Source organism: Mauremys reevesii, linkage group 2, assembly GCF_016161935.1.
Source record: "Mauremys reevesii isolate NIE-2019 linkage group 2, ASM1616193v1, whole genome shotgun sequence".
NCBI classification, from domain to species: domain Eukaryota; kingdom Metazoa; phylum Chordata; order Testudines; family Geoemydidae; genus Mauremys; species Mauremys reevesii.
Genome location: NC_052624.1, coordinates 116,702,475 through 116,728,516, shown reverse-complemented (window position 1 = coordinate 116,728,516; position 26,042 = coordinate 116,702,475). Strand labels below are relative to the sequence as shown.

General features: G+C 43.1%; 1 protein-coding gene and 1 long non-coding RNA gene across 4 annotated transcripts in view; one reads left to right on the top strand and one right to left on the bottom strand.

Annotated features, from left to right (window-relative positions):
• Positions 1 to 13,974, top strand: part of EXOC3 (exocyst complex component 3) — a 39,173-nt gene extending 25,199 nt beyond the window's left edge. For both annotated transcript variants that reach the window (XM_039523450.1, XM_039523451.1), the window contains exons 7-13: positions 1,846 to 1,946; positions 2,475 to 2,585; positions 4,295 to 4,445; positions 5,877 to 5,999; positions 7,771 to 7,932; positions 12,619 to 12,746; positions 13,250 to 13,974. In XM_039523450.1, the coding sequence (XP_039379384.1) occupies positions 1,846 to 1,946; positions 2,475 to 2,585; positions 4,295 to 4,445; positions 5,877 to 5,999; positions 7,771 to 7,932; positions 12,619 to 12,746; positions 13,250 to 13,421 (948 nt within the window). In that variant the 3' untranslated portion in view covers positions 13,422 to 13,974. The remainder of the gene's footprint in view (positions 1 to 1,845; positions 1,947 to 2,474; positions 2,586 to 4,294; positions 4,446 to 5,876; positions 6,000 to 7,770; positions 7,933 to 12,618; positions 12,747 to 13,249) is intronic.
• LOC120397508 lies at positions 1,315 to 25,931 on the bottom strand. 2 transcript variants are annotated; one of them, XR_005593832.1, is made up of 4 exons: positions 25,729 to 25,931; positions 21,626 to 21,736; positions 18,069 to 18,249; positions 1,315 to 2,316 (listed from the first exon to the last, which is right to left on the bottom strand). It is a non-coding gene; the product is annotated as an uncharacterized LOC120397508 (long non-coding RNA). The 2 variants fall into 2 exon arrangements; XR_005593833.1 differs by lacking the exon at positions 1,315 to 2,316 and adding an exon at positions 14,458 to 14,580.
• Between the last annotated feature and the right edge of the window lie 111 nt (positions 25,932 to 26,042).

The window sequence follows — 26,042 nt, the reverse complement described above, 5'->3', positions numbered from 1 at the left end:
TACTGAGTAGGAACAGCCATCTTTCCTACTTTTGCCTTGAATTTTTGTTAAATTGGAATCTATGAAACACCTAAGGAATGTTATGTAAGGGTAAGAATGAAATGGAATGTTGAAGAGATTGTGCCTGGGTTCACCCAGAAACATTCTTGCATTCTACAAATTTAAAGGTGACCTAAAAAAGGGGTAAATGGGTTTGTGGCTTTTCTGTACTTGTGTGTGTGTTTGTTATTCCTTGTTTTAAAGGTCAGGACATGTCTCCCTCTTCTTCCTTTGCCCTCTCCCAAAAAAAAAAAAAGTTGCTGTGGTTTTGTTTTTTTCTGTTTGTGTGGGGTTTTTTGTTTTTTACATTAAAAGTCAGATTTTGTCAATTGTGGAAGAGTACGACTGACTGGCAAACTAGTAGGTTCATGACATCAGTGATACGAAGGATGTGAAACCTGAATGAAAAGGGAAATTATTTTTATTCAGACAGTTTAAAACTGTTCATATGGGCGTTTTTGGTTGGTATTTTTATGCTAACACCTGTTTAACTAAGAGCCTGTTTATATTAGAGAAATTTGCACTGAAGTAACTACTCATATATCTACTTCTGTTTAAACTCCTAATGTGGATTCTCTACACTGATGCAAAACTACCCATGTAACTTAACTTCAGGACGCTACTGGAGTAATCATACTGGTACAGTGCATCAGTATTAGAGGTTTACACCAGGATAGCTATACTAATTCAAATTTCCTAATGTAGATAGGCCCTAAAACACTTGGGAGAAAAGCTCTCTCTGTGAAGGATCCAAAAACCTCACCATTTAAATGCTACTTCAGTTAAGAGCTCCCACCCATCTACATGTGAATCATGAAAGAAGTCCTTCAGCAAAAATAGGGAAGACAGGTCTTGACGTTCCTGATACTTCTAAGATTAAAAAAGTAGTTGTGTGTGGGGGAGCCTTTCAAACATTCTTTATAAATCATTAAAAGTAAAGTCACAAAACCATTTTTTTAATTTTGCAGGTTACCTTTAAAAGTAGTTGGCAAATATCTTAAGGGAACAGATGAGAGTTTCTTTTCCCAGTCTCTCACATGTTCCCCACCTTGTCTCCATGACCTCATCTACACTAAGGTTTTCATCAAATTAATCCACACTTGTACTAGCACCAGTTCTGGTTGTGAGTTCTGAACAAGGCTAGATGACAAATAGTTAAAATGCTGGTGACTGATCTACACTAGCACAACAACCATTGACCACATCAGTGGAGTAGCTCCACTACTAATGCAACAATGAAAGACTTTCAGAAACTTGCCAGCATAAAGGTAGCTTGTATATCCTCTCACGTTCTCATTTATTTCCCTTCTTTGCTTCATCTGTATGTCTTCTCCCATTCCCTTCCCATTCATCCCCCACAATTTTAGAGCACCTTCATCTTGTGCCCAATTGTGAGCATTCTTCTGATGCCAAGTTATCTCTTGCATATGTAGGAATAGGTAGAAATGCTGCAGGAGCTGACTTAAAGACATTGGTCCACCGTGAAGAGCAAATCAGCACTGATTTGGAGATGGGGGGAATCCAGAGTGATGCTTCCTTACATGAAAAATATCTGACTGCCTCTCAGTACCATTTTTTAAAAATCGGACATATGTGGATGCCTGGCAAGAAGTTACCTATTAAATTCATGGCAGTTGCTATTCTGTGGATTAGTAGGAGAGAGTGTATGGATTTAATTTAAAAAAATGTGGGGGATCTCACACCAGTTTAACTCTCCAAATAGCATTTTGTAGGGAATCCTGCCATGTTTGTGTCGCTATTCCAGCTATTGGTCTATCTTTATAACTAAGCTATTTCTCATTTTAGATGTTTGAGCAGAATCTTCAGGTGGCTGCTCAGATAAGTGAAGATTTGAAAATGAAGGTACTGCTTCTCTGTCTTCAACAAATGAATTCATTCCTGACAAGGTAACAAAAAAAAAAGGGGGGGGAGGGTACTCTGGAGTCTTAGTCCTCCCTCTCTCTCTGTCCCATACTCCTACCTTTGCTTCCTTGTACATATTCCCTGGTCCCTGTCCTCTCCCAGATATGCCACCTGGTCCTTTTTCTACTGGACATGGTACCTTGCTGCCTTTTTTTCCTTCTCCGCTCCCCTTGGAAATTTTGTTCTGTTGGTGACTGGCAACTCCAATCCCACTGGTGGTCAAATTCTTGAGATCAGCTCCTGACTCTCTATCTTCTGACGTAAAGTGAGGGTTCCAAATAGAGGCAGCTAGGCAGGCACATCCTTCTTGTACTCAGCTGATTTTTAAAGTCTTGCAATGGAAATCCTAGAGACCTGTGGAATCAGGTGGAAACAAAGAGGAGATCCAATACTATGTGACCAATCGGCTTTCCCCAAAACACCTGTAAATGTTCTTCAGGCTATCAGTGGGCATTTGGCTTAGAATTGTGTAGCTTTTCATCTATTTAATAGCTTCTTTGGGTTTTCTACAGGTACAAAGAAGAAGCCCAATTATATAAAGAGGAGCACCTAAAAAATCGTCAGCATCCTCAGTGCTATGTTCAATATATGATTGCCGTAATCAACAACTGTCAGACCTTTAAGTAAGTTTGCACATTTATACAGTATTGTAAAAAAACAATATTTATTTATCTCAATTTACAATGCATATAAGAAACCTAAATTGAGGGCCCCTTTTGGAGAATGCCCTTCCAGCTGTTCCTTCGTTTTTATACCAAGGGGGCTTCAGCTCAAGTGTCTCAACTGACTGCAGAGGGAAAAAGGCAGGTCCCAATCCATTTAAGGTGACACTGAAATTGGCCACTGAGCAAAAGCAGCTCAGGCTAATCAGGCTGTCCACCACTTAAAATAAAACCACCAATTAAGACTTTGCAGAGCTTTGGAAAGAAAAATAACTTTTTTTTGCCTCTCTCAGAGCAATGGCATGAGAATTTAAAGAAATCTTTATCAATTCGCTTTAGCCCATGGCTTCTGCCACGGGCATTCTAGCCATTTTGCCTTACGCTTGATCTGTCATAACTCATCTGTAAACCACTGTGACCTGTGTAGGCAAAGCTGGAAAAATGGGTGTGTAGAGAACACTGTAATGATTGGGGATTCCGTTTTTTTTATTATAAAATCTTACCAAATGCTTAATAGGTTGATCTGGAAGAGGACCAATATAATCCCTCATGATCTTTTGGTAGTACTGTGGATTCATTACATTTTGAAGACAATCAAATCATATCCCTTGTTCTGACAGGATAGGGGTGCCCCAATCTCAAAATGTAGAAGATAATGGTGATGAGGAGGGCCTAATTTCCAACTTTCTAACCTCCAATTTTGGCCCAGATATTATATCAAAAGTGTGATCACCTATGTGAATGGAGCCCGTAACCATCTGTAATGCGCCTATGGTGGTCATGAAATGCCTGAGATGATTCTAAGAATTCTTCATGGATTTTTTCAGTAACTGAGCACTATCAGCCTTGCTTCTTCCAAGATTGCTATAGTGAAGAATTTTATTAGATCACACAGGGATTTTTAAGTACAAGAGGGAAGTTACAACTTAACTCCAGTCTGGGACTTGCATCAACAATTAAAGATGAATACCCTTTATTCAGTTCAGTTTTGGGGTAGGAGACCTTCAACTTTTCAGAGTGGATGCAAAAAGAATTATGATCCCTCCCTATCAATCCCCCTTTTGTTCATGCTGTACTAAATACCAGCCCAGTACCAACTGTTCCCAAACGTGTCCAGCTATAATGAGTTTTCAGTAATATACACAGAAGAGGAGCCCTCCTCCTTATTTAAATCATGAAGAGTTCACATTTTAACCACCAATCTTGCATTTAACAGCATACATCTAAGACTGGAATCTCTTCTGACATCCCAGCTTCTTGAGACCTGACTGTAGACCAAAATAATGCAAAAGAAATTGAATATCTAAACATTGATGCCAATACCATGTTTTTTCTTGCCTAGTATCTCACCTGCCCATTACTTCGGAGATCGAGGGACTCAAACCCTTACATCCATTCCTTTGGCCCTTCAGACCTCTATAGCTGTAGAAAAGTAGTCACACATGCATAGTGGCACCCTAAGGTAGTCATTAAAGGGATGCAGACAGGTGCTGGAATAAAGACCTACAGGGCAGGCTACAAAGGCCATTCATCCTCCCAAACCAACACCACCCAATGTGTCATTCATGCATAAACGCCCTCACAAACACAATTTAATAACAATTAATAACAATGCGTACTAGTACATACATGTCAGACTGGTTGCTGATAAATGTTCTTGTTTATCGCAGAGAATCTATAATCAGTTTGAAAAGGAAATATTTGAAAAATGAAATGGAAGAGGGAATGTCAAGCAGCCATGCAAACATGGATGTAATTTTAGACACCATTGCCAAGGAAGGATGCTCTAGCCTGCTAGATGAAGTCTTCATGGATTTAGAGGTTGGAACTTTTTTTCCTTCAAAAAAAAGCCTTTTTTATTATGAAATTCAGGAATAAGGACGTTAATTAAGAAGCTATCTTGGCTGCTAGTTAGGTGGGTTTTGTATTGCATAATAGCAATATGTCAACAAACTTGCAAATACAGGGTAATATAATATGTAATATGTTGTGTAAAAATAAACGTGTGCACTTCACACAAATGATTTGAGCAGGCAGTGTGTGTCTAGCATATACTAAGTATATTGTGCTGATGTAACATTTGAGTATCCAAAGTTGTAGGGAAAACAAAGGCTAATATATTGCATTATTGGGGAAATAACTTAAGATCACGTTCGAGAGTGTATCGAGCACATGTTGAAGGGGGAAGAGTAGGCACAACCTTAACTGTGGCATTTCCCAACTTTTTGGTTCTGAAACATGCAACTTTAACACGATTTCATATAGGGCATTTCCCTTGGAATGTGGGGGGGGGGGTTTAAAGAAAAAAGTGGGGGAGAATAAAAAGGAGTCAACTCCTCTAGGGCTTAGTAGCTCTGTTGCTTTGCAACAAACTAGCAATAGCACTTTTGAATTCCATATTCTGTATGTGTTTGACCGCAAGCCATATCCATGGAAGGTTCACAAAAAACTTTTTTCTTATGAACCTTAGGATCTGCTCAGCTCCAGTTACTTATTTATCATGAAGTTTACGGGAATTAGGAACAAAATCTTCCCACTGTAGCAATTGTCCTTAGAATTCCCCAGACCTGCCCCTTTCCTCGACGACTTAACTCCCTGTGTAAACACTCACATTGTTCATATAAGATATAAAACACAATATTTTATAAAGAATTATTCTTAGAGAGGGAAATGAGGAATTAAGACTTAAGAGGCAAATAAAGTAAGTGGGTAGAGGCGGGGAAACAATCAGATGTTTAGGCCACCAGTTTTGGTGTGGACTTGTGGAGTTCTGGCAATAGCCAATCAGAGGAGGAATTTGTAGTAGCCAATCATAGCTCATTTGGGAGAGGACAGATAATATTCCAGTATAAGAACAATTACAACTGTTACATAAGTACCTTTTATCTTGGGCTAATAAACGTTCTTTTCACCTCAGAGTTTATTTAGGACAGGATATAATTGTTACCTTATCCATAGTAAACACCCTTAAACTGTCAATGAATTAACACAAAGCAAACACTACTAGAGTCAATCGTTGGCTGCTTACTTTAGTTTTTGTATGCTAATATTGCAATACTATCCTTTTTTACTACCAGTCTGATCTATTTTCATATGTAGTTACTTATTTCATATGAAAGACTTACAAATGGTCTACATTTGTGGAATCAACTTTACCTGTTGTTGTTCTGAACTTCATTTTAAGATCTGTTGGAAATGAGGGGATAGGCACCTTTCAGAAATTTTTCTGATCAGTTTTTGTTGTTTTTTCAGCCACATCTCAATGAGCTGATGACAAAGAAGTGGCTGGCTGGATCTAATGCTGTGGACACAATCTGTGTCACTGTAGAGGATTATTTCAATGATTTTGCAAGAATAAAAAAACCCTATAAAAAGGTATTTTGCCTAACATATTTCTCAGGTAATATGCTCTGATGAGCATCAAGTCAGATTAATTTGTTGAACATTTTATTAATTTATGTAATTCAGAAAAAATAACAAATTGCTTCTTAGTAAAAACAAACCTATCACAAAAAAATCCTAATTTTCTCATGTCTCCTTTGTTCACTCAGATTCCTATTAACTCTTCCTAAGGAAGATTAGGGCTAAAGGATTGAGCCCATAAAGTTCACAAGAGTTTAGTATAGCACTATTTCCTCACGACTGTTTATATCTATGTATAGATTTTGGTCTCGACACTAATGCTGTACTTCTGCAATACATTCTTGGAATTGCATGTTCTGTAAATTCCAGAACCAATATAAAGCAATCAGCCTACTTGAGGCCATAAACCTCATTCTAAAAGTAGAATAGTTAGAGGCATAATGTTCCAACTCAGCTCCTTTGTTTTCTGTCTGCCAATGGATCTTTGAACTACCACTGTACAGTAGATCACACCTACTTTTTATCTTTTACTTTTTAATATACTGTGCTTGAGCATTTCCTTTAATCAGTTTAATTTTAATTCAGTTTTGTGTAGTTAAAATAATTTGTACAAGGTTTTCCTCCCTGCTTTCTAAATTATCAACATAAAATGGCTGAAGCTGACATGGAGATCAGGGTTTAGGAAAATTCACTGAACATAAAATCTGATGCACTCTCTAATCATTTGGAATGATTGGAATAAGGATCCTCTCCCAAATTAAATGTAGCCTGTGCCTCCCTTACTTTTCAGGCTCAAGAAGAGACTGGTCAGAGTCGTTCTGCTAAAGGACTTTTAGCCCTATTGAAGTCAATTTTGGCATCTTCACCTTCCATACTTACGGGTTTGGAGGTCTAACACTTAATCATAGTACCACTTCTTAAATTTAAAAAAAATTCAGAAGAAAAAGACAAGTCATTCCTGGAATTAGTCCTAACCCATGGATCAGCTTGCCTTACAAGGATAATTCTGTGACTCTGAAGCAAAAATGTTTTGCATGGAGAAGAGCTCTGTCTACTTCAGAGCTTGGCATTGGCTTTTCAACCCACAGTCTGTACCACCATCTCATTGTAAGGGATTTGGGCCAACAGAGCTTTTGGCAACCAGCAGACCCTTACTTTCATCTGCTCCCTTAGCACCACCATCTGTCTTTTCATCATTGAAGATGCAGTGTAGTCTACCTCCTTGTCACCAATAGCCTGGAGGACACTGAGTTTATCCATGTGTGGGAACCTTTGGTAAATGTTTAGGAGAGAACAAGTAGTGTCTGTATCAAGCTCCCCTTAAATCTTTCACAGACATCATTTATCTACACCATTTCTTGGGAGTTTCTGAGCTTCTTAAACAGTCCAGATCCATCATCAAAAACAATCTTATCTCTACTGCCTCAACCTTACCAGTATCTGTCCCTTCCTTCAGCATAGGGGACCTGATTCTTATCTCTGCTACTCTGGTGTAAATTTAGAGTAACTCTGTGCAACTCAGTAGCATTACTTTGGATTTACATCTGTGTGTCTGAAACCAGATTTTGACCCAAAGATTCCGCAGCTGTTCATAAGGTTCCCCACCAGCAAAAGCAGCTTTTTGAAACTTTCAAGAACCTTTCACTGCAGGCACTTGTCAGGGAAAGCTACCTTTGGGTCAGTTATGAGTGCAGAAGAGCATTTTTAAATTATAACTCTCTCCAGAAGTGATAGGTAATTTTTTTTAATTAACTGGTACAACTCTAATATTTCTCTTCCTCAGAAAATGACTGTTGAGGCCCATCGTAGAGTGGTTGTGGAGTACATCAAGGCTATCATGTTAAAACGTATATCTTTCAAGAATGCAGAAGAGAGAAAAGAAGGTGCAGAAAGAATGATCAAAGAAGCAGACCAGTTCAGGTTTCTGTTTAAAAAATTAGCAGCTGTAAGTATTTATATCCTCTAATAGTGCCATTAACCTGACAGTTGTTAAAGGATTAGATATGTAGATTTCACTGTTCCTAAAGATGTGTAGACATTTAATTCTGGGGTAAAACATTGTATGCAAGGTGTTCAAACTTGTTAATTGGTCTGAAGAGACTTTTCTCTTTTCTATTTTCTGTTTTAAGTTTTCTGGGGCATTATTGCATCCTTTCTGAAATTCTGAGTATGAATTTAGGCTGTAATGTTGGACTCCTGAATTCAGTTGTGCAGAAGTTTAATATACAAGATGGCTGCAGTATTATGTGGTGTTGGACCAATTTCTATTGGTGAAAAAAAAAAAGCTTTCAAGTTTACACAGAGCTCTTCTTCAGGTCTGGGAAAGGTACTCAGAGTGTCACAGCTAAATACAAGGTGGGACAGATGAGTTAACACATGATGCAAGAGACCATTCAAGGTGAAGTAGGCTGTTAATACCTGTACAGTCATAGGACAAAGAAGGATTAGTGGGTTACAGATTATTGTAATGAGCCATAAATCCAGTGTCTCTATTAAGTCCCTAATTTTTGGTATCCAGAATTTATGAATTTCAGGTCCCAAACTCATCTTTTGAAGGTTTTTGTGCAGGTTTCCTTTGAAGACAAGGACTGAGAGGTCAGGTATGGAGTGATTGTTTTGTGAAAAGTGTTCACCAACGGGTGATAGGGTATTTCTGTCATTAATCACTTTTCTGTGCGAGTACATTTGAGAGCCTCGTGATGATCTGGTTTCACTCACGTAGTTTAATGGATTTATGGCTCATTACAACAACGTGTAGCCCACTAACCCTACTTTGTCCTGTGATAGGCAGTTAACACCTTAAATGGTCTCTTGCAACATGTTAACTCTTTATCTGTTCCACATTGTATTTAGCTGTGACACTCTGAGCCCAGGTCTACACGACAGACCTATATCAATATAACAACGTCCCTCGGCAGTGTGAAAAATCCACATCCTGAGTGATGTAGTTATACCAACCTAACCACCTGAGGAAGACAGCGCTATGTTGACGGGAGAGTTTCTCCCATCAACGTAGCTACCACCTCTCAGGGAGATGGATTAACTACACTTGGGCCTGGTCTACACTACGCATTTAAACTGAATTTAGCAGCGTTTAACTGATTTAACCCTGCACCCGTCCACACAATGAGGCCCTTTATATCGATATAAAGGGCTCTTTAAACCGATTTCTGTACTCCTCCTCGACGAGAGGAGTAGCGCTGAAATCGGTATTGCCACGTCAGATTAGGGTTAGTGTGGCCGCAAATCGACGGTATTGGCCTCCGGGCGATATCCCACAGTGCACCATTGTGACCGCTCTGGAAAGCAATCTGAACTCGGATGCACTGGCCAGGTAGACAGGAAAAGCCCCGCGAACTTTTGAATTTCATTTCCTGTTTGCCCAGCGTGGAGCTCTGATCAGCACGGGTGGTGATGCAGTCCCAAATCCAAAAAGAGCTCCAGCATGGACCGTACGGGAGATACTGGATCTGATCGCTGTATGGGGAGACAAATCTGTTGTATCAGAGCTCCGTTACAGAAGACAAAATGACAAAGCATTTGAAAAAATTTCCAGGCTATGATAGACAGAGGCCACAGCAGGGACTCAGCACAGTGCTGCACGAGAAGCGTAATGGAAAGCCAAAGAATCAAATGGACGCTGAGAGAGGAAGGGAGGGGGTACTGAGGACTCCAGCTATCCCAGAATCCCCGCAGTCTCTGAAAAGTATTTGCATTCTTGGCTGAGCTCCAAATGCCTGAAGGGTCAAAAACATTTTCCCGGGTGTTTCAGGGAGTATGTCGTCAATTTAAACCCTTCCCCCCCCCCCCCCCCCGGAAAGAAAAGGGAAAAAAAATCGTTTCTTGCCTTTTTTCAATGTCACCCTATGTCTACTGCATGCTGCTGGTAGACGGGGTGCTGCAGCGCTGAACACCAGCATCCCCTTCCCGGTGGCAGACGGTACAATATGACTGCTATCCATCGTCGTCATCATCCCGTGAGTGCTCCTGGCTGGCCTCGGTGAGGTCGGCTGGGGGCACCTGGGTAAAAATAGGAATGATTCCCGGCAGATGGTACAAAAGGCTTGGTAACCGTCCTCATCATAGCAGCTGGAGGCTGAGCTCCATCAGCCCCCCCCTTTCATGTCTAAAGAAAACATTCTATACTGCCTGGACTATCATAGCAGCGGGAGGCTGCCTCCCCCTCATTTTATCTCACTAAAAGTCAGTGTTTCTTATTCCTGCATTCTTTATTACTTCATCACACAAATGGGGGGCCACTGCCCCGGTAGCCCAGGAGGGTTGGGGGAGGAGGGAAGCAATGGGTGGGGTTGTTGCAGGGGTACCCCCTAGAATGGCATGCAGCTCATCATTTCTGCGGGATATCTGGGGCTCTGACCTGGAGCGGCTGTGCTCTCTGGTTCTCTAGTACACTTGCCCCATATTCTAGGCAGGATTGACTCTATTTTTAGACAAAACGTAAAGAAGGGAATGACCCAGGGAGTCATTCCCATTTTTGTCCATGCGCCCCCGGCCGACCTCAGCGAGGCCAGCCAGGAGCACCCATGACAGCAGCATACGGTACAAAAGGATTGATAACCGTCATCGCTAATTTCCAAATGCAAACGGTGCAAAATGACTGATAACCATCATCTCATCGCCAATTTACAATAGCAGACGGTGCAATAGGGATGGTAATCGTCTCTGCAACCTTGCAAAGGCAAATGAATGCTGCTGTGTAGCACTGCAGTACCGCCTCTGTCAGCAGCATCCAGTACACATACAGTGACAAAAGGCAAAACGGGCTCCATGGTTGCCATGCTATGGCGTCTGCCAGGGCAATCCAGGTGAAAAAGGGCGCGAAATGATTGTCTGCCATTGCTTTCACGAAGGAAGGCTTGAGTGACGACATTTACCCAGAATCACCCGCGACACTGTTTTTGCCCCATCATGCATTGGGATCTCAACCCAGAATTCCAATGGGCGGGGGAGACTGCGGGAACTATGGGATAGCTACGGGATAGCTACCCACAGTGCAACGCTCCGGAAATCGACGCTAGCCTCAGTACATGGACGCACACCGCCGAATTAATGTGCTTAGTGTGGCCGCATGCACTCGACTTTATACAATCTGTTTTAAAAAACCGGTTTCTGTAAAATCGGAATAATCCCGTAGTGTAGACATACCCTGACAGGAGAAGCTCTCCCATTGGCATAGTAGCATCTTCGCTAAAGTGCTGTGCCGGCGTATCTGCACCGGTGCAGCTGCGCTGCTGTAGCACTGTACGTAAAGACAAACCCTGAATATCTTTCCCAGACCTGAAGAAGGGCTCTGTAAGCTCAAAAGCTTGTCTTTCACCAACAGAAGTTGGTCCAATAAAAGAGATTCTCTGACCCACCTTGTCTCTCTAATATCCTGGGACCGACATAGCTTCAACAACACTGCAAACAGAAGCTTGACAGACAATTCCAGACACTTTGCATGTCAGTGCTGCAGGATGTATTCAGCTATGGAATAATCTTTGAATGGAAGTGGTAAAAGACTTAAGACATTTTAAAATAATACTGGACCAAATATTAGGAAGTGTAGTGTAGGAATCAATCCTGCATCAACATAGAGGTGAACTAGATGACCTCTAATAGGATCCAACTTCTGTAATACACATGGGAGTGACCCTGAACAATTATTTTGAGAAGTATCCTGCTGACAACTGAGCTTTGGAAGATGAGAATCCAAGATGCCTAAATAGCAAACAGAGTAAAAAGTAGCTCCTTTTAAAAAAAATGGGGTTCTTGTGAGAGATGAGCCTAGAGGAAGGGGATATTAGATCCAACTGAATTGCATTACATTAGAACCTCAGAGTTACAAACACCTCAGGATTAGAGGTTGTTCATAACTGAAATGTTCACAACTCTGAACAAAACGTTATGGTTGGTCTTTCAAAAGTTTACAACTGAACATTGACTTAATACAGCTTTGAAACTTTACTATGTAAAAGAAAAATGCTGCTTTCCCTTTTTTATTTTTAGTAGTTTGCGTTTAACACAGTATTGTATTATATTTGTGCTTTTTGTGTATGTGTGGGGGGGTCTCTGCTGCTGCATGATTGCATAATTTCAGTTCCAAATGAGAGGTGTGGTTGACTGGTCAATTTGTAACTCTGGTGTTCATAAGTCTGAGGTTCTATTGTTCTTGAAACTGCAGGCTATTCTCTTCAGAGCCATGAATCACTAATATGTGGTGGTGGTCTGACCTAAAGCAGACAAAAAAGGTGTTAATTCCTGAATATAAGGGGAAAAGAAAAGAGAACATTGGTCTGTGAAAGAGTATCCAGCTGAAACTAAATAAATGTTTAGACACTCAGATAACCACGTGCTGGACATGGTACAGATTAGATTAGGCAAATAATATTGATCAAGAAAAACTAAAGTAGCTTGGTCCAGATATATTGGGTAAATTGGAGACTGAAAATGAGGAAGATATCTGTGGTAATTTAAGTGGCCTTTTTTTCCTTCCAATTTTACTAACAATTTGTCTTAAATTTCAGCTGAAGTTTTAAAAATAAACAATGCAGGTAATGTCTGTAACAAAATACTGAGAGTAAAGATTAAAGAATTTTGTTGCTTATGTTTTTTGTTATTCGATTTATAGGGATCTGGAGAGGACACTGAAGGGCTTTGTGACATTATTGTAGCCATTGCAGAAGTTATCAAGCTGACTGATCCTTCATTGCTTTATCTGGAAGTCTCAACTTTAGTTAGTAAATATCCAGATATCAGGTAATACCATTCATACTGTGTCTTAGCTTTGAGTTTTAACAGTAATGATTCTTTTAAGGTTAGTTCTAGGCCAGAGTAGTCCTGTGTGGTCTATGTATATCCTTTCATTGTTTTTTCTATTGTATGGTTTAATCACCTTCTTGTGAGATCCATAGAATAAAATGCTAATATTTTAACACATGTATGCTAAAGTGGTGTGGGTGGATATGTACTCTGGCATATCAAAGGAAATATTTTGGGAATATAGAACAAATGTATATTACACAGCATTCATCTCATAGTTTCAAAGTGGGAGGAGAGAATTCTTAACAAAGAGACTGAGAAGTTGACCTAGGAGCACAATTTTTGAATGTCTGGAAGCCTGGCTAAGCTGCAGAGGTACTGTGGCACTGAGGCAAAACATGGTGGCCAGAAAATTTGTGATCTAACACATTTTGTCAAATGCTTAATTACTTGTACAAAGGTTTGTACTGACATTGCTGGTTTGTACCTTTCTCTGGCAGGGATGACCACATTTCAGCTTTGCTAACAGTAAGAGGAGATGCCAGCAGGGACATGAAACAGACCATCATTGAAACTCTGGACCAAGGTTCAAGCCAACCAAATCCTAACTATGTGCCAATTTTTAAAGAAATTACAGTTCCTTCGCTAAGTGTGCAAAAACTTCTTAAGTAACTGACAAGCTTGAGTTCATGTGTCATTTTTGGTATGGGATCAACATATTTGAAATGTTCAAAGGCAAATTTGGCAATGCCACTTTAAAGGACACTTAATATGATGCTGTTACTTATTGGGTATGAGTTTTTAAAAACTTTCGGTGCAAACAGTTGAAATGAAGATCCTGGAAACAATCAGCTGTAGAAATCACTAGCATGGCTGCTTGAAGAATGAAACTTTCTGATGGCCAGAGTGCTGTGTACTGACCACTCACACGTTACAGCCATAGGCACCATCAGCAAATACATTTTCTCACAATTACTTAACCTCCTACTTTATGTATGTATTTACTCTGATGTAAAATTGTTTCAGAAAACAATTATGAAATTCACAAATGTTTGTTTAATAAAATGACTGAAATTTCTAGTATATAATTTGGTTCTAGGGTGAATAAATGAAAGAATTTGATACTTAAGGTACAATAATAATTTTTCATCCATTTGATTTTAACTTTGTGTGTATTAAGCACTGCCAAATGCCACTTAAATAAAAATGTTCAGCTTAAACACTGTATTCTTTGGACCTGTATAGATTCACTTTCTAATAACTGGGAAGTTTTAAGTACAGCAATATACATCATTGTTTTGTTTTATTATAATCTAGTAGAGAATCAGCCTTGGTAGTGTCTGTAGGTCAAATTTATTGCACACACCTGGAACTCATTGCATATTTTTCCCTGCCCCCACAATGATCTGTGTATCGTTCTCCAATTCCCTGTATTTCAGGAATTCCTTCCAACTTCCCCAATCCCCTTTCTGGGTCCCCATTTCCCCCGTGGCTGGTGCTCTGTGTGCTCCTCCATTTCTCCCTCCACCACATGCCAGGGTCCCCCAATCTTCCCTCCTCCCTTCCGGAATTGTGTGCCCCCTATTCTTTCTTCCTCTCATACCTCTGTTGCCTATTCTCTCCTTTCCCTCCTCCCCCACCATTCTTTGTCTGGGAAAAGAATAATTCAAGGTGTCAATATGTTAAACTTTATAGGGAGCTTGAGCAGAGATGGTGTATTGTTGTGCTGAAAGACGGCAATTGGTGCCATCAACCAGTTGTCTGATCCTTTGATAGTTGCACAGGTGCTATAATTTTCCACAAAACTTGAAGTGTTCTGACCAGTGATGTCCTGGAATTAATTGGATGCAGTATTCAGAGTGAATCATGTTACATACAGGTATTGCAAGGCAGCGCAAGCTCCACCAATTAACTTAATATAGTATGTAAGATGGTAATATTTACTCCTGGGGGAAATCTGCGCTACTGTGCACGTGCATAATTAATGAGCCCCGCAGATTTCTAATTTTTTGTGCAGAAAAAAGCTTCAGCTGAAATGTTGCTACAGCTCACGGCCAGTGAGGGGAGGGAGCTGCCTTCTTTGCAGAGCTTGTCAGGCCAGGTCAGGAGACAGGTGATATTGGGAGACAGACAGCGAGGGGCTGCTGGGGGTTCAGATGGGTTCATAAGGGCTAGTGGGGGAGGAAAGACTGGGGCAGGGAGGGGCTGAATGGGAGTGGAGGCACAGGGCCACAGGAGGGAGGGTGGGGACAGGAGTGGCTGGGTGGGGGCATAAAGACACATGGGGACAGGGGTGTGGCTGGGCGAGGGTACAGACACATGGGGATGTGCCTGACTGAATGGGAGAGGCTAGGGGTCAGCCATGGTCTGCATGGGGGAAGCTCCCTAACAATCCCCACCCACCTACCCCCCGCAAAAAACTGTTCCATACTTTTCCCACCCATACTCAACAACCGTCCAAGTTCACACCTAGGCTCCTTCCCAGCAATTTACTTTCCTCTCCCTCAGCTCCTCCATTACTCCTGACTCCCCAAGCCTTTGCACTGCTTCTGAGGGGTGTGGGAAATATGGTTCTGTATTGTAGTTTAAATGAATTATTACTCAGAGTTCTGTATTAAAATGCCTAGTAAGGACTCTATTTGTCAAAAAACATTTCCTGAGTCTTTGTTGTCTGTATTGTTACAGACATACCTGTTGACAGGTATTTTTGAAATAAATTACCAAAAATAATTGAAACTGGTGTGATTATATTGTTATTTTGACAAATAAAATATGCAGAATTTTAAAATATTTTGCACATAATTTTTAATTTTTTGGCACAGAATTCCACCAGGAGTAAATATTGTCAATAATTTTCTTGATGTTTTTCTTACTTCCATAAGACTACCATTAAAGGAACACTTCAATGTAATATACAGTGAAATAACTACAACACACATCACTGGGAAATTGTCAACTGCACAAATGTTAGTGCACCACTAAGGATACAAATGTAAAAGGTTCTCAGGGTAATAATAGCCTGACTACACTGCAAATACTGAAGTAAATTCTGAAAGAGCTGAGGCCTGGAATCACTTAAAATTTGTACCTACAACATGAATAATTGGTGTGAAGGTGGGTACTTATATCAATTATTTTTCACCCACAAACAATACACACATTTGTGCCTGCCGTTGACCTGCGGTCTCAGCTTGTGACTGCAGCTAAGTTGGGGTGCAAAGTGCAAGTACCAATGTTGAGGATGCAAACATCTGAAAAAAAGGTTAGCCCTTTGAAATGTTGACCCAATGAATATTACATGATCAAGGGAGAGGTAGTGTTGGTGAATGTATTACTTCTGTGAGAACCTTACCTTTTCCAGTTCCCAACTATGACTTCAAGGACCTGATCTTGCAAAAACATTTAATACCAAGCATAGTGCTTACTACTGAGAAGTTGTTTCTCACTGAAATCAACTGGCCTTCTCATGGAAGCAATTGCTGCATTTGGGAATACGCATTTCCTGAGCACCTGGCACTTCCCATTTACTTCAGTGGGATTCGCAGGTCCACCTCTACCCTGATATAACACGTTCCTCGGGAGCCAAAAAATCTTACCATGTTATAGGTGAAACTGCTTTATATCTAACTTGCTTTGGCCTCGAGCATTTCCATTATTAATAGTCAGCAAACATGCCTAGCCCCGCCATCTGACCCCCACCTACTTCCCACCCCTGACTGACCCCCTCAGAACCCTGCCTCAACCCGTCCAACCCCCCCTGCTCCTTGTCCCCTGACTATCCCCTCCCAGAGACCCCCCACCCCCATCTAAGCCCCCCTGTTCCTTGTCCCCTGACCACGTCCTCCAGAGACAACCCCCATCCCTAATCACCCCCAGGACTGCCATGCCCTATCCAATGCCCCCGTTCCCTGACTGACCCACCTCTAGAACTTCCTAACCATCCAACCCCCCACACACACTCACTGTCCCCTGACCGCCCCCTGAGACCCTCTGCCCCTTATTCAACACCCCAGCCCGGCTCCCTTAACACGCCACTCAGAGCAGCATGTTGGAGTCAGACAAACTGACCTGCCGGTGCATGCCGCCCCAGAACACTGTTTTATCGCATTATATCCGAATTCGTGTTATATTGGGGTAGAGGTGTATGTCCATTTCTAAAAATCAGGCCATTTATATTTAGGCACTTAAATATGGATTATGCATATTAACTTTAGATACACAGATCTGAAAATCTTGGCCACAGGCTAGTTCTTGATTTTGGGAACAACTTGCTCAAGTATTTCAATCAAACATTTATAATCTTGCTCATGCAAATTGTCCCAGCAGCAGCACCTACTGCAGCTGTGTCCTGGTGTGCATTTCTCCCTGCATTCTGTGTAATGTCAAAAACAGAGCTTCATGAGGAATTACTTCACTTGTAGCAAGCTCAAAAGGATTATTAGAACATTTAGCTTTATTTTAAAACATCTTCTCTAAAAACATAGCTAGGAGATGCAGGGGCAGCTCTATAAATTATGGCGCCCCAAGCAGGGCGGCGCACAGCACCGCCCTTCCCCGGTCCTGCGGCCAGGGCAGAAGTGTCTGCGGCGGGTGCGCTGGTTCGCAGCTCCGTTAGAGCATCCGCAGGCATGCCTGCGGGAGCTCCGTCCGAGCCGCGGGACCAGCCCACCCGCCGCAGTCATGCCTGCGGGAGCTCAAGCGGAGCCGCGGGAAAAGGGGACCCTCCGCAGTCATGCCTGCGGCAGGTCCGCTCGTCCCGGGCTCCGGTGGACCTCCCGCAGGCATGACTGCGGAAGGTCCGCCGGAGCCAAATGCCACCCTACCCGGACAATGCTGCCCCACGCGCCTGCTTGGCGCGCTGGGGTCTGGAGCTGGCCCTGAGGAGATGGCTATAGATAGGACAAGTTAAACGCCAAATTTGGAAAATATTTTGTTTAGTTGTGTGTGTATGTTCCTCCTCCCTTCCACTCCTCAATACTGATGGGCAAATGTAATTTTTTTAGTTGAAAAGTGTTCTTCCATCACCATTCTGTAACTAAAAGTGGAAGAATTATCCTCAAATTAAAAATAATTATACCTAGGCTTAAAAACAGATGTAGGTCTAAAAGACAATTATGAGCTTTTGAAAACAAAGTTACTGTAGCGTGAAAATGACCTTAACTATAGCGTTTAATACTCCCAACACTAGAAGAGGGGCGAATAATTAATAAACAGGAAGCAATGAAGGACTAGAAATGTAATTTACCATTTGAATGTGAACTCACCCCCCGGAAAGTCCTATTTTTATTTTGTAAAATTAACTAGAAAAGTAAGACTTACTTTGCAACAACTTTTGAAACTCTCCTTTTTATAGACCCAAATAGTGAGTAACATTTCCTGCATATTAACTTGCATCAGACAGATCTTCAAACTATGTTCATTCTATCCACACTTGCAATTAGACTGTTTTCATCCATGGTTGCACCTGATTCCAACACCAGTTGTCAGGAGTAGAAATTTCCTAGGGTAAACAAGACTACTGAGACAACAGCATTATTTGTAAATGTAAAAAATCTTAAACAGTGACTCATACTTCTTTAAAATATTTTTATTTGATAAATATTTACTATAAGATACTAGAAATCATTGAATTTTCCTTTGATGGAATAACTTTTGTACTGGTATATTTAAATTATGTAGTTGTAACTTGTTCAGGGATCCAGCTTGCATCTAAAATACGATGTCACTTTAAAACTAAAATAACTGGGAAAATTACTTGTCACTGAGAGTGAGGTATTACATTAATGTTACAGAAAAAATATCTGCTCAAGTGGCTTTTAAATAGGGCTTTTGTTTGGCATCAAACAGAACTATGCCAAAAAGGGGATATAGAAAACAGGATAACATAAGAACGGCCATACTGGGTCAGACCAAAGGTCCATCTAGCCCAGTATTCTGTCTACCAACAGTGGCCAATGCCAGGTGCCCCAGAGGGAGTGAACCTAACAGGTAATGATCAAGTGATCTCTCTCCTGCCATCCATCTCCATCCTCTGACGAACAGAGGCTAGGGAAACCATTCCTTACCCATCCTGGCTAATAGCCATTAATGGACTTAACTTCCATGAATTTATCCAGTTCTCTTTTAAACGCTGTTATAGTCCTGGCCTTCATAACCTTCTCAGGCAAGGAGTTCCACAAGTTGACTGTGCACTGTGTGAAGAAGAACTTCCTTTTATTTGTTTTAAACCTGCTGCCCATTAATTTAATTTGGTGGCCCCTAGTTCTTGTATTATGGGAATAAGTAAATAACTTTTCCTTATCTACTTTCTCCACATCACTCATGATTTTATATACCTCTATCATATCCCCCCTCAGTCGCCTCTTTTCCAAGCTGAAAAGTCCTAGCCTCTTTAATCTCTCCTCATATGGGACCTGTTCCAAACCCCTAATCATTTTAGTTGCCCTTCTCTGAACCTTTTCTAGTACTAGAATATCTTTTTTGAGATGAGGAGACCACATCTGTACGCAGTATTCAAGATGTGGATGTACCATCGATTTATATAAAGGCAATAAGATATTCTCCGTCTTATTCTCAATCCTCTTTTTAATGATTCCTATCATCCTGTTGCTTTTTTAACAAATTCAGTGTGTTTATATAAATAAAGTAACATTAATTTCTTCTATAGTTATCTCTTTTGCTAACAATAGTAATCAATTTGTCTTTTGTGGTCTCTTTCTTATGACTCCCGCTGCCAGATAACAGAACAAAAAATGAGTCCAATACCCTTAAAATGCTGCTCAATTTCCTTTCTCATCAGTCCATAAGATCTTTGCTTGCTTCTTCAACTGAAGTTTTTCTGCCCTTTTCTGGCATGACAGAAACTAGAGAAAGACCATCTTTTCCCTGAGCCTCAATCAGGGAAAGAAATTGAGCACAGATTTATAATCCCCTTAAATCCGGGCCTCTCAATAAAGGATTTCACTTTTCACCCTCCTTTCCATTCAAGCAGTTCCAAGTACCATTGTTGCAAATCAATTGGATTGGATGGCTGGACAGCAGCACATGTTCTGGTCCTAGGGAACTGCTGAAGGTGTGGTGCCCCTGAGTCTATGAACTTGACCCTCATAACTATGTAAGCATCTAAAAGATGATACTCAAAGCATCTGTGTCGAGCTAGAGCTTTAACTCCCCTTCACCAAGTAGCAGTGCTTTCTCCTTCCAAGTATCAACCAACTATGCCAGATAGGGTAGAACCAAATGGTTTCAACTAGGGTTGCCAACCCTACAGAACTGTCCTGGAGTTACCAGGAATTAAAGATTACTCTTTAATTAAAGATTGTGTCATGTGGTGAAGCCTCCAGAAATATAGCCAACCAAAATTGGCAACCCTAGCTTCAACTTCTGCAAAGAACTAGTGGTCCAGACCTTTTTTTCATATTTTTTTCTTCTTGCTACACCAAACATACACGAATAGTTTTCTATACTCAGCAAGGAGCCCTTCCTGCTCTTTCCTCCACTTATATTTTCCACTTTTCCCTTACCCTCTTCCTCAAAGGAATAGCACACCCTGCTGTAGTGCTATGTGCAGGTGCTTACAAAACTTTCCTCCCCTAAACTCTCAGGTCCGGTTAGTACCACAGTAGACACACAGCCACTCCATCAGGTCTATTAATGAGGAGGAAGACCACTTTCAGTTACTGCTGCCTGAAGGAGTTTCTCTGAGACTGACTTTTACTAGCATCCCCTACGATTATCTGCAGCTGAAAGAGGAAAAGATCTTTAAAAATGCTGTTACTGTGCTTAATTAGCCAATAAAATTTAAAACCCAGGCACTAGCCCATTCCACCAAGCCTCAGTTTTCATTGGTTATGCTGCGTCCCAAGTGTAAATACCCTGTCTCCAGCCTGGGCAGTGGGTAGAGATCCTTATCCTAGCAGCAGGTGGCAGGGGAGGGAAGTAAACCATCACCGTGCTGAGGGAACTGTCTGGCTCAACCTGCTCAGCTGGTTCCTGCCTCAGGGGGCTAGCAATAGCCCTGTGGCTGGCTGAACACACCTGCTGGTCACCTTTATTTTTGCAGTTGTCGCCAATGCTTTCTTTTTCCCAAGAAAAATGGCAAGAGCAAGCTGGACAAATGCCCAGTTTTGTCAAAAAACAAAACAAAACTGGGGAGTGGTGTGGAGCGCAAGCAGAGATGCCAGCCCTGCGCAGGGGGAGGGGGGCAAGCAGGGTTCCAGCGACCAACAAAGGCGTGTTAGGGGGATAAAGAACCTCAAGTCAGCAGCTGGGGCCAGCCCTGCCGGGGGGGAGGGGGAGGAGAGCTGCTGGGGCAGGCTCAGGCGAGTGACTGTGGGTGTCCCGCTTTCTCTTTTGGAAAACATGGTCACCCTAGGCAGCCCTTTCCCAAGCGGACTCCTGAGCTGCTCATGGAAACCCTGCTTGGGGGCCCCAGCGGCCTGGCACCATGGCCACGACAGTCCTGCAGGCTGGGGAGAACCCCCGCTGTGTTGGGTATGGACTGTTGTATTGTTCTCTGGTTCATTACACACCGTTTATTAAATGATGTGTGAATATCAGACCCAATGATCAGTGATTTTAAGAACACTGTGACAATGCAAGATGGAGTCTGAAAACTGTCATCTTGTAGTTCTATCTTGTGACCTTCTGTACACTGTCAGCCTGGTCTGGATAAAACTGGACTGAATGGGTTTTTCCCGCCACTGGGCGATCCCTAAGGTTCCATCATCTCAAACTGTTTCCTGACTTTCTACAGATTGTACCATGTTTTCCAACCATAAACTCTATAAAAGAACTGTGATCACAGGCTGATGGGGCAGTCCATCATAGTGACTGTGTGTGCAGAGTGAAAAGAAGAAGTCACATTACCATCTTACCTGTCCTGCACCTGGAGAACATCACCATCCAGAGGGTTCCTGGTCCGCTTCTTCTGTCCTGACATCCATCAAGGGACTCTCCACTGTTTCTCCTCCAAGGGTTTCAATTACCTACGGAGTAGAGGTCCTGGACTTCACCATCACTACTGAAGTGATGGCAATTGAGTGAGAAAACAATTAGGGTTTCTAAGTCAGGGGTCATATTTCTTGAATGCCAGGGTGGGTTTAGTTTCATTCTTGGGCCTGAGCTTCACACTCACAGGGAAGAGCTGCTGTGTCACTGGGTTTGTTATATAGCTATTAGTCATTTACATTTACCCCTTCCCTATCTGTGTAATTCTGTCCCCTAATACATTTACCTGTTTGTTTTGAACTTTATCTCTTGTCAGTTATATTTATTGTGCGCCACACAAGGGGAGAGGGGAGGAGATCTGCACCAGTCCACTGGTGACAGATATGGCAGAGGGCAAATCTGCTCTTTTGAGAAAAAGGGGCTTGTTTCTATTCTGATACCTACACCACTTGACACATTCAGTTATCTTGGCTCCCCTTTGAGATAACATTTCTGGTGACCACAGCAGGACTCTCTGGGGACTGGATTAGCCATCTCCTTAGGGTCCTGTTAGGCTATTTCATTTCTATTTCGGGGGGGGGGGTTCTTACTTGGATATTATTGTATTAGCCAAAGGGCAAGTGAACCAGTTGGCTCCTTTCCCCCTCCTTTGGCAAAGGGTGGAATTTTAGCCTAACCCTGTTTAAATCCTGTTATTGTGGACCAGGGGTCACAGGGACACCCACCCCCACTTCGGCAACAGGTAGCGGTTACTGGTTGCCCCGTCCAGTGCTGTTAGTCCCTTTCCCTGTAAAGGGTAGGTATGGAGTGGGTCTGGGCCCCAAAAGGGTGGCCAATTTTTCTTTGGCAGAAGGCAGCATATTAGGCTAGCCTAGCCTGGGCCGAGGTGCCACGTATAAAGGCGTGGTTTCTTACTGGAGTCCTTCTATCTTCACTTAAGTTACCCTTTTCAGTTCCGGAGTTGGGTAAGCAACTCCCTACAACATAATGGACCAAATTTTCAGTCTGCAAGGATGGACTCCCCAGTCTAATAAAAATTCTTTGGATCATGCTATCGATTCTTTTGGGAAGGGAGAAAATCCTTGGCAGCAGGAATCACTAGCAGGGAGTGACTCCCTGGGCAAATTTTCCATCTTGTGGGCTCGCTACCACACTAGCAAGCCTAAGCCCAATAGAGAGGAGCAAAAACAAGCTCTGATTTACGGCCTGGCCATGGTCGGCTGTGAGCTCAATTCTCAAGTGATGCTGTTGAAAGAGCATGCAGACCAGGGACTTGAGAAGTGCCAGCAGCAAATCCAGCAGGCTGAACAGCAAGCCACTGAGCTGCAAGCAGCTAAGGCCACTGTGACCGCTCTAACATTACAGGTGGCTCAACTTGAACAACATCTAAGAGACCTTAGCGCTAAAGCTGCAGCCGCTGAAAGAAAAGCAGAGGTTAAAACACAAGAACTGTTGGAATCTCAGGCAGTTAGACAGCTAATTAAGGAGGCTGCTGACAATCGGGAAAGGCCTGCCTCCCATGTGGAGTGTCAACACCACATCAAATAACTGCAAAACCAGCTGCAGTTAGCAGAAGGGTTAATTAAGTCAGTTGATAAGAACAGACTTAACAATTTTATTAAGATGATGTTTTAAAAAAGTGGACGTAGAGTTTAAGCATAGAAGTTTCTAGTTATCAGGGAATTACGTACAGATTATCAAGGGGTGCGAAGCTCAGTTTAAGATCGGATGGCATAAGGCAGTGTTTCCCAAACTTGGGACGCCGCTTGTGTAGGGAAAGCCCCGGCGGGCCGGGCCGGTTTACCTGCCGCATTCTCAGGTCCAGCCGATCGCAGCTCCCACTGGCTGCAGTTCGCCGCTCCAGGCCAATGGGAGCTGCTGGAAGCGGTGCGGGTCGAGGGACGTACTGGCTGCCGCTTCCAGCAGCTCCCATTGGCCTGGAGCAGCGAACCGCGGGCAGTGGGAGCCGTGATCGGCCGGACCTGTGGACGCAGCAGATAAACAAACCGGCCCGGCCCGCCAGGGGCTTTCCCTACACAGGCGGTGTCCCAAGTTTGGGAAACACTGGCGTAAGGAATACATAATCTGCAATATCCCCGATTGGGGGTAAAAGGTTGACGGGTCAAAGTACAGACATTGAGATATGAGGGTATGTTGTTCATATAATGGCTATGTTCAGGTGTGGAGTATAATGAGTGGATACGATGATGAGGATGGATTGACCCTCATTTGGTGAGATTTAACAGTCAGTGAGTTTATGGTTCCAGTTCATATGGATGTGGGAGCTTGCGGAGGAGGCAGAAGTGGAGGTGAGTTGGAGCGGGGGGGTGGGGCCATGGGGTGCTACCAACGGACAGTCTTTCGGTCCCTTTCTAGTAGTTGATGCATGATGTCTCTTCGGCTCATGTCCCCTGATACTGTCGGTGGCCGGTGATGTGTTTGATGTAGATGTCTCTGGACCACTGGATGGTGTCTGAGACCATGAGGCGCTGCATGAGCCGTGCGTAGCAGCAACCAATCCCGCAGGTCCATAGTGTTAGGCCTGAATAAAGATGTAGCACAAAACCAGTTGTGCTAACCTGCCTGAAGTCAAGCATCTAGAGGTTTCTGGGTAAACCCAGAGTGAAATACTGAAAAGCAGCATTGTCTCACAAAGCCCTGGGAAAGAGTAAGATAAGTGAAGGGGCTGGGACCAGCTGTGTTATGTTGAGAGACAAACTGTCTCAAGTACTGATAAGAAACACAAGCATCTCACAGTTCTGACTTACTCCTTGGTTTAGTGTTCGGTGTGTTTTTAACTCCCTCACATTCCTAACCTTTGGTGCTTGTTGAGATATTAACAATATAATGCTCTAGAGACTAGGCATGCGTATATATTAAAAGGTGTCTAATTTCTAGTTGTTAGACAAAGGGGGTGGATTGCTCTAGTGAATGATCTATGATGTAATAAAACTGTCTATATAAGCTAATACTAAGCTGTAAAGGGGGGGCTGGTTCTTTTCGGATACGAGCTGTTCTTTACTGATACGTGCACTTGTCAATAAAGAACTTTTGATCGGACCTTGCTGGTGTTGCCTGTCTCTCTGCGGTCAGACAACGAACTTCGCTGTTGGGGTTCGAGTCCCCGACAATAGCACACACTCGTTGCCCCCTGGCTGCCTTAACAATGGATTGGTGTGAGGAACATCCACCAGAAAATTGGTGTGGGAAAAAGCAGCTACCCTCCGCACCTACAAGCTGGGAGGAGGTGGAAGCTGCACAGAAAGGATGCCTGTTGGCTCCTGTGGTGACCACAGTTACCCAATTTGAAAACACTGGGCAACCCCCCTTGGGAAAACATGGAAGTAAAGCTCTTACACCAGAGCAAGCTAGAGCCATGGGAAAGCACATGGGCCTTTGTAACTGAGATATGGTGCTGAACTGGCTAGCCAAATGATCTGTTACACCACATTTGACTCAAGATGATGTAATATGTATACTGAGGGAATGTCTGTCTAAAGATGATTTTGCAGCTCTTCCTTAGAATGTACTAAGTTTATGCAAATTAGGAATATCTAATATTTATTCATGTGTATTTCCATTGTTTTATCAACATGATAATATAATGGGCATGGCCTAGTCAGAAAAGCAGAGTGTTGATGAAACGCCAGAAAAATATTTTCTGAGGAAAAAATTGTCATTCTGGTTGGCTAGACTGGGGTGAACCCATAGGTGCCAACTCCTTGGGTGCTCCGGGGCTGGAGCACCCACAGAGAGAAATTAGTGGGTGCTGAGCACCCACCAGCAGCTCCCCATGGCCCCACCCCCCCTGCTCCAACTCACCTCCGCTTCTGCCTCCCCCCTCCCGCCCAGCGCTTGCCTGTTTTGCGGGGCGGGGCAGGGAGGGAGGGGGCAGAGGCGGGGCTGGGATTTGGGGAAGGGGTTGCAATGGGGGCAGGGAAAGGGAGTGGAGTCGGGGCAGGGCCAGGGGCACGAGCACCCGCTGGCACCGGAGAAAGTTGGTGCCTCTGGGTGAACCAAAATCACTTACGATGGACCCGTTAGGAGAAGGTTACGGGCCGGGCTGAGCTCCCAGCGTGCAGCGGGGCCAGGCGGGCGCTAAACACCTGGGGCCTGTTTACAACCGCCAGTGACCGGCTTGGGCAGGACCAGGGGTTCAGCGCACCGCCGGCTTCACTGGCCCGGCCCGGCCCTCAACCCCCCCCACGCGCCTTGCCGCGCGCTCCGGTGGGTGCTGTTCCCCCGCCCCGCTCGGACTGTTGCGGCGGCGGCACCTGAGCCCCAACACTGCACGAGCGGGGGAGGGGCGACAGCGCGCGCGCGTACAGCGCACTGCGGCGGGGG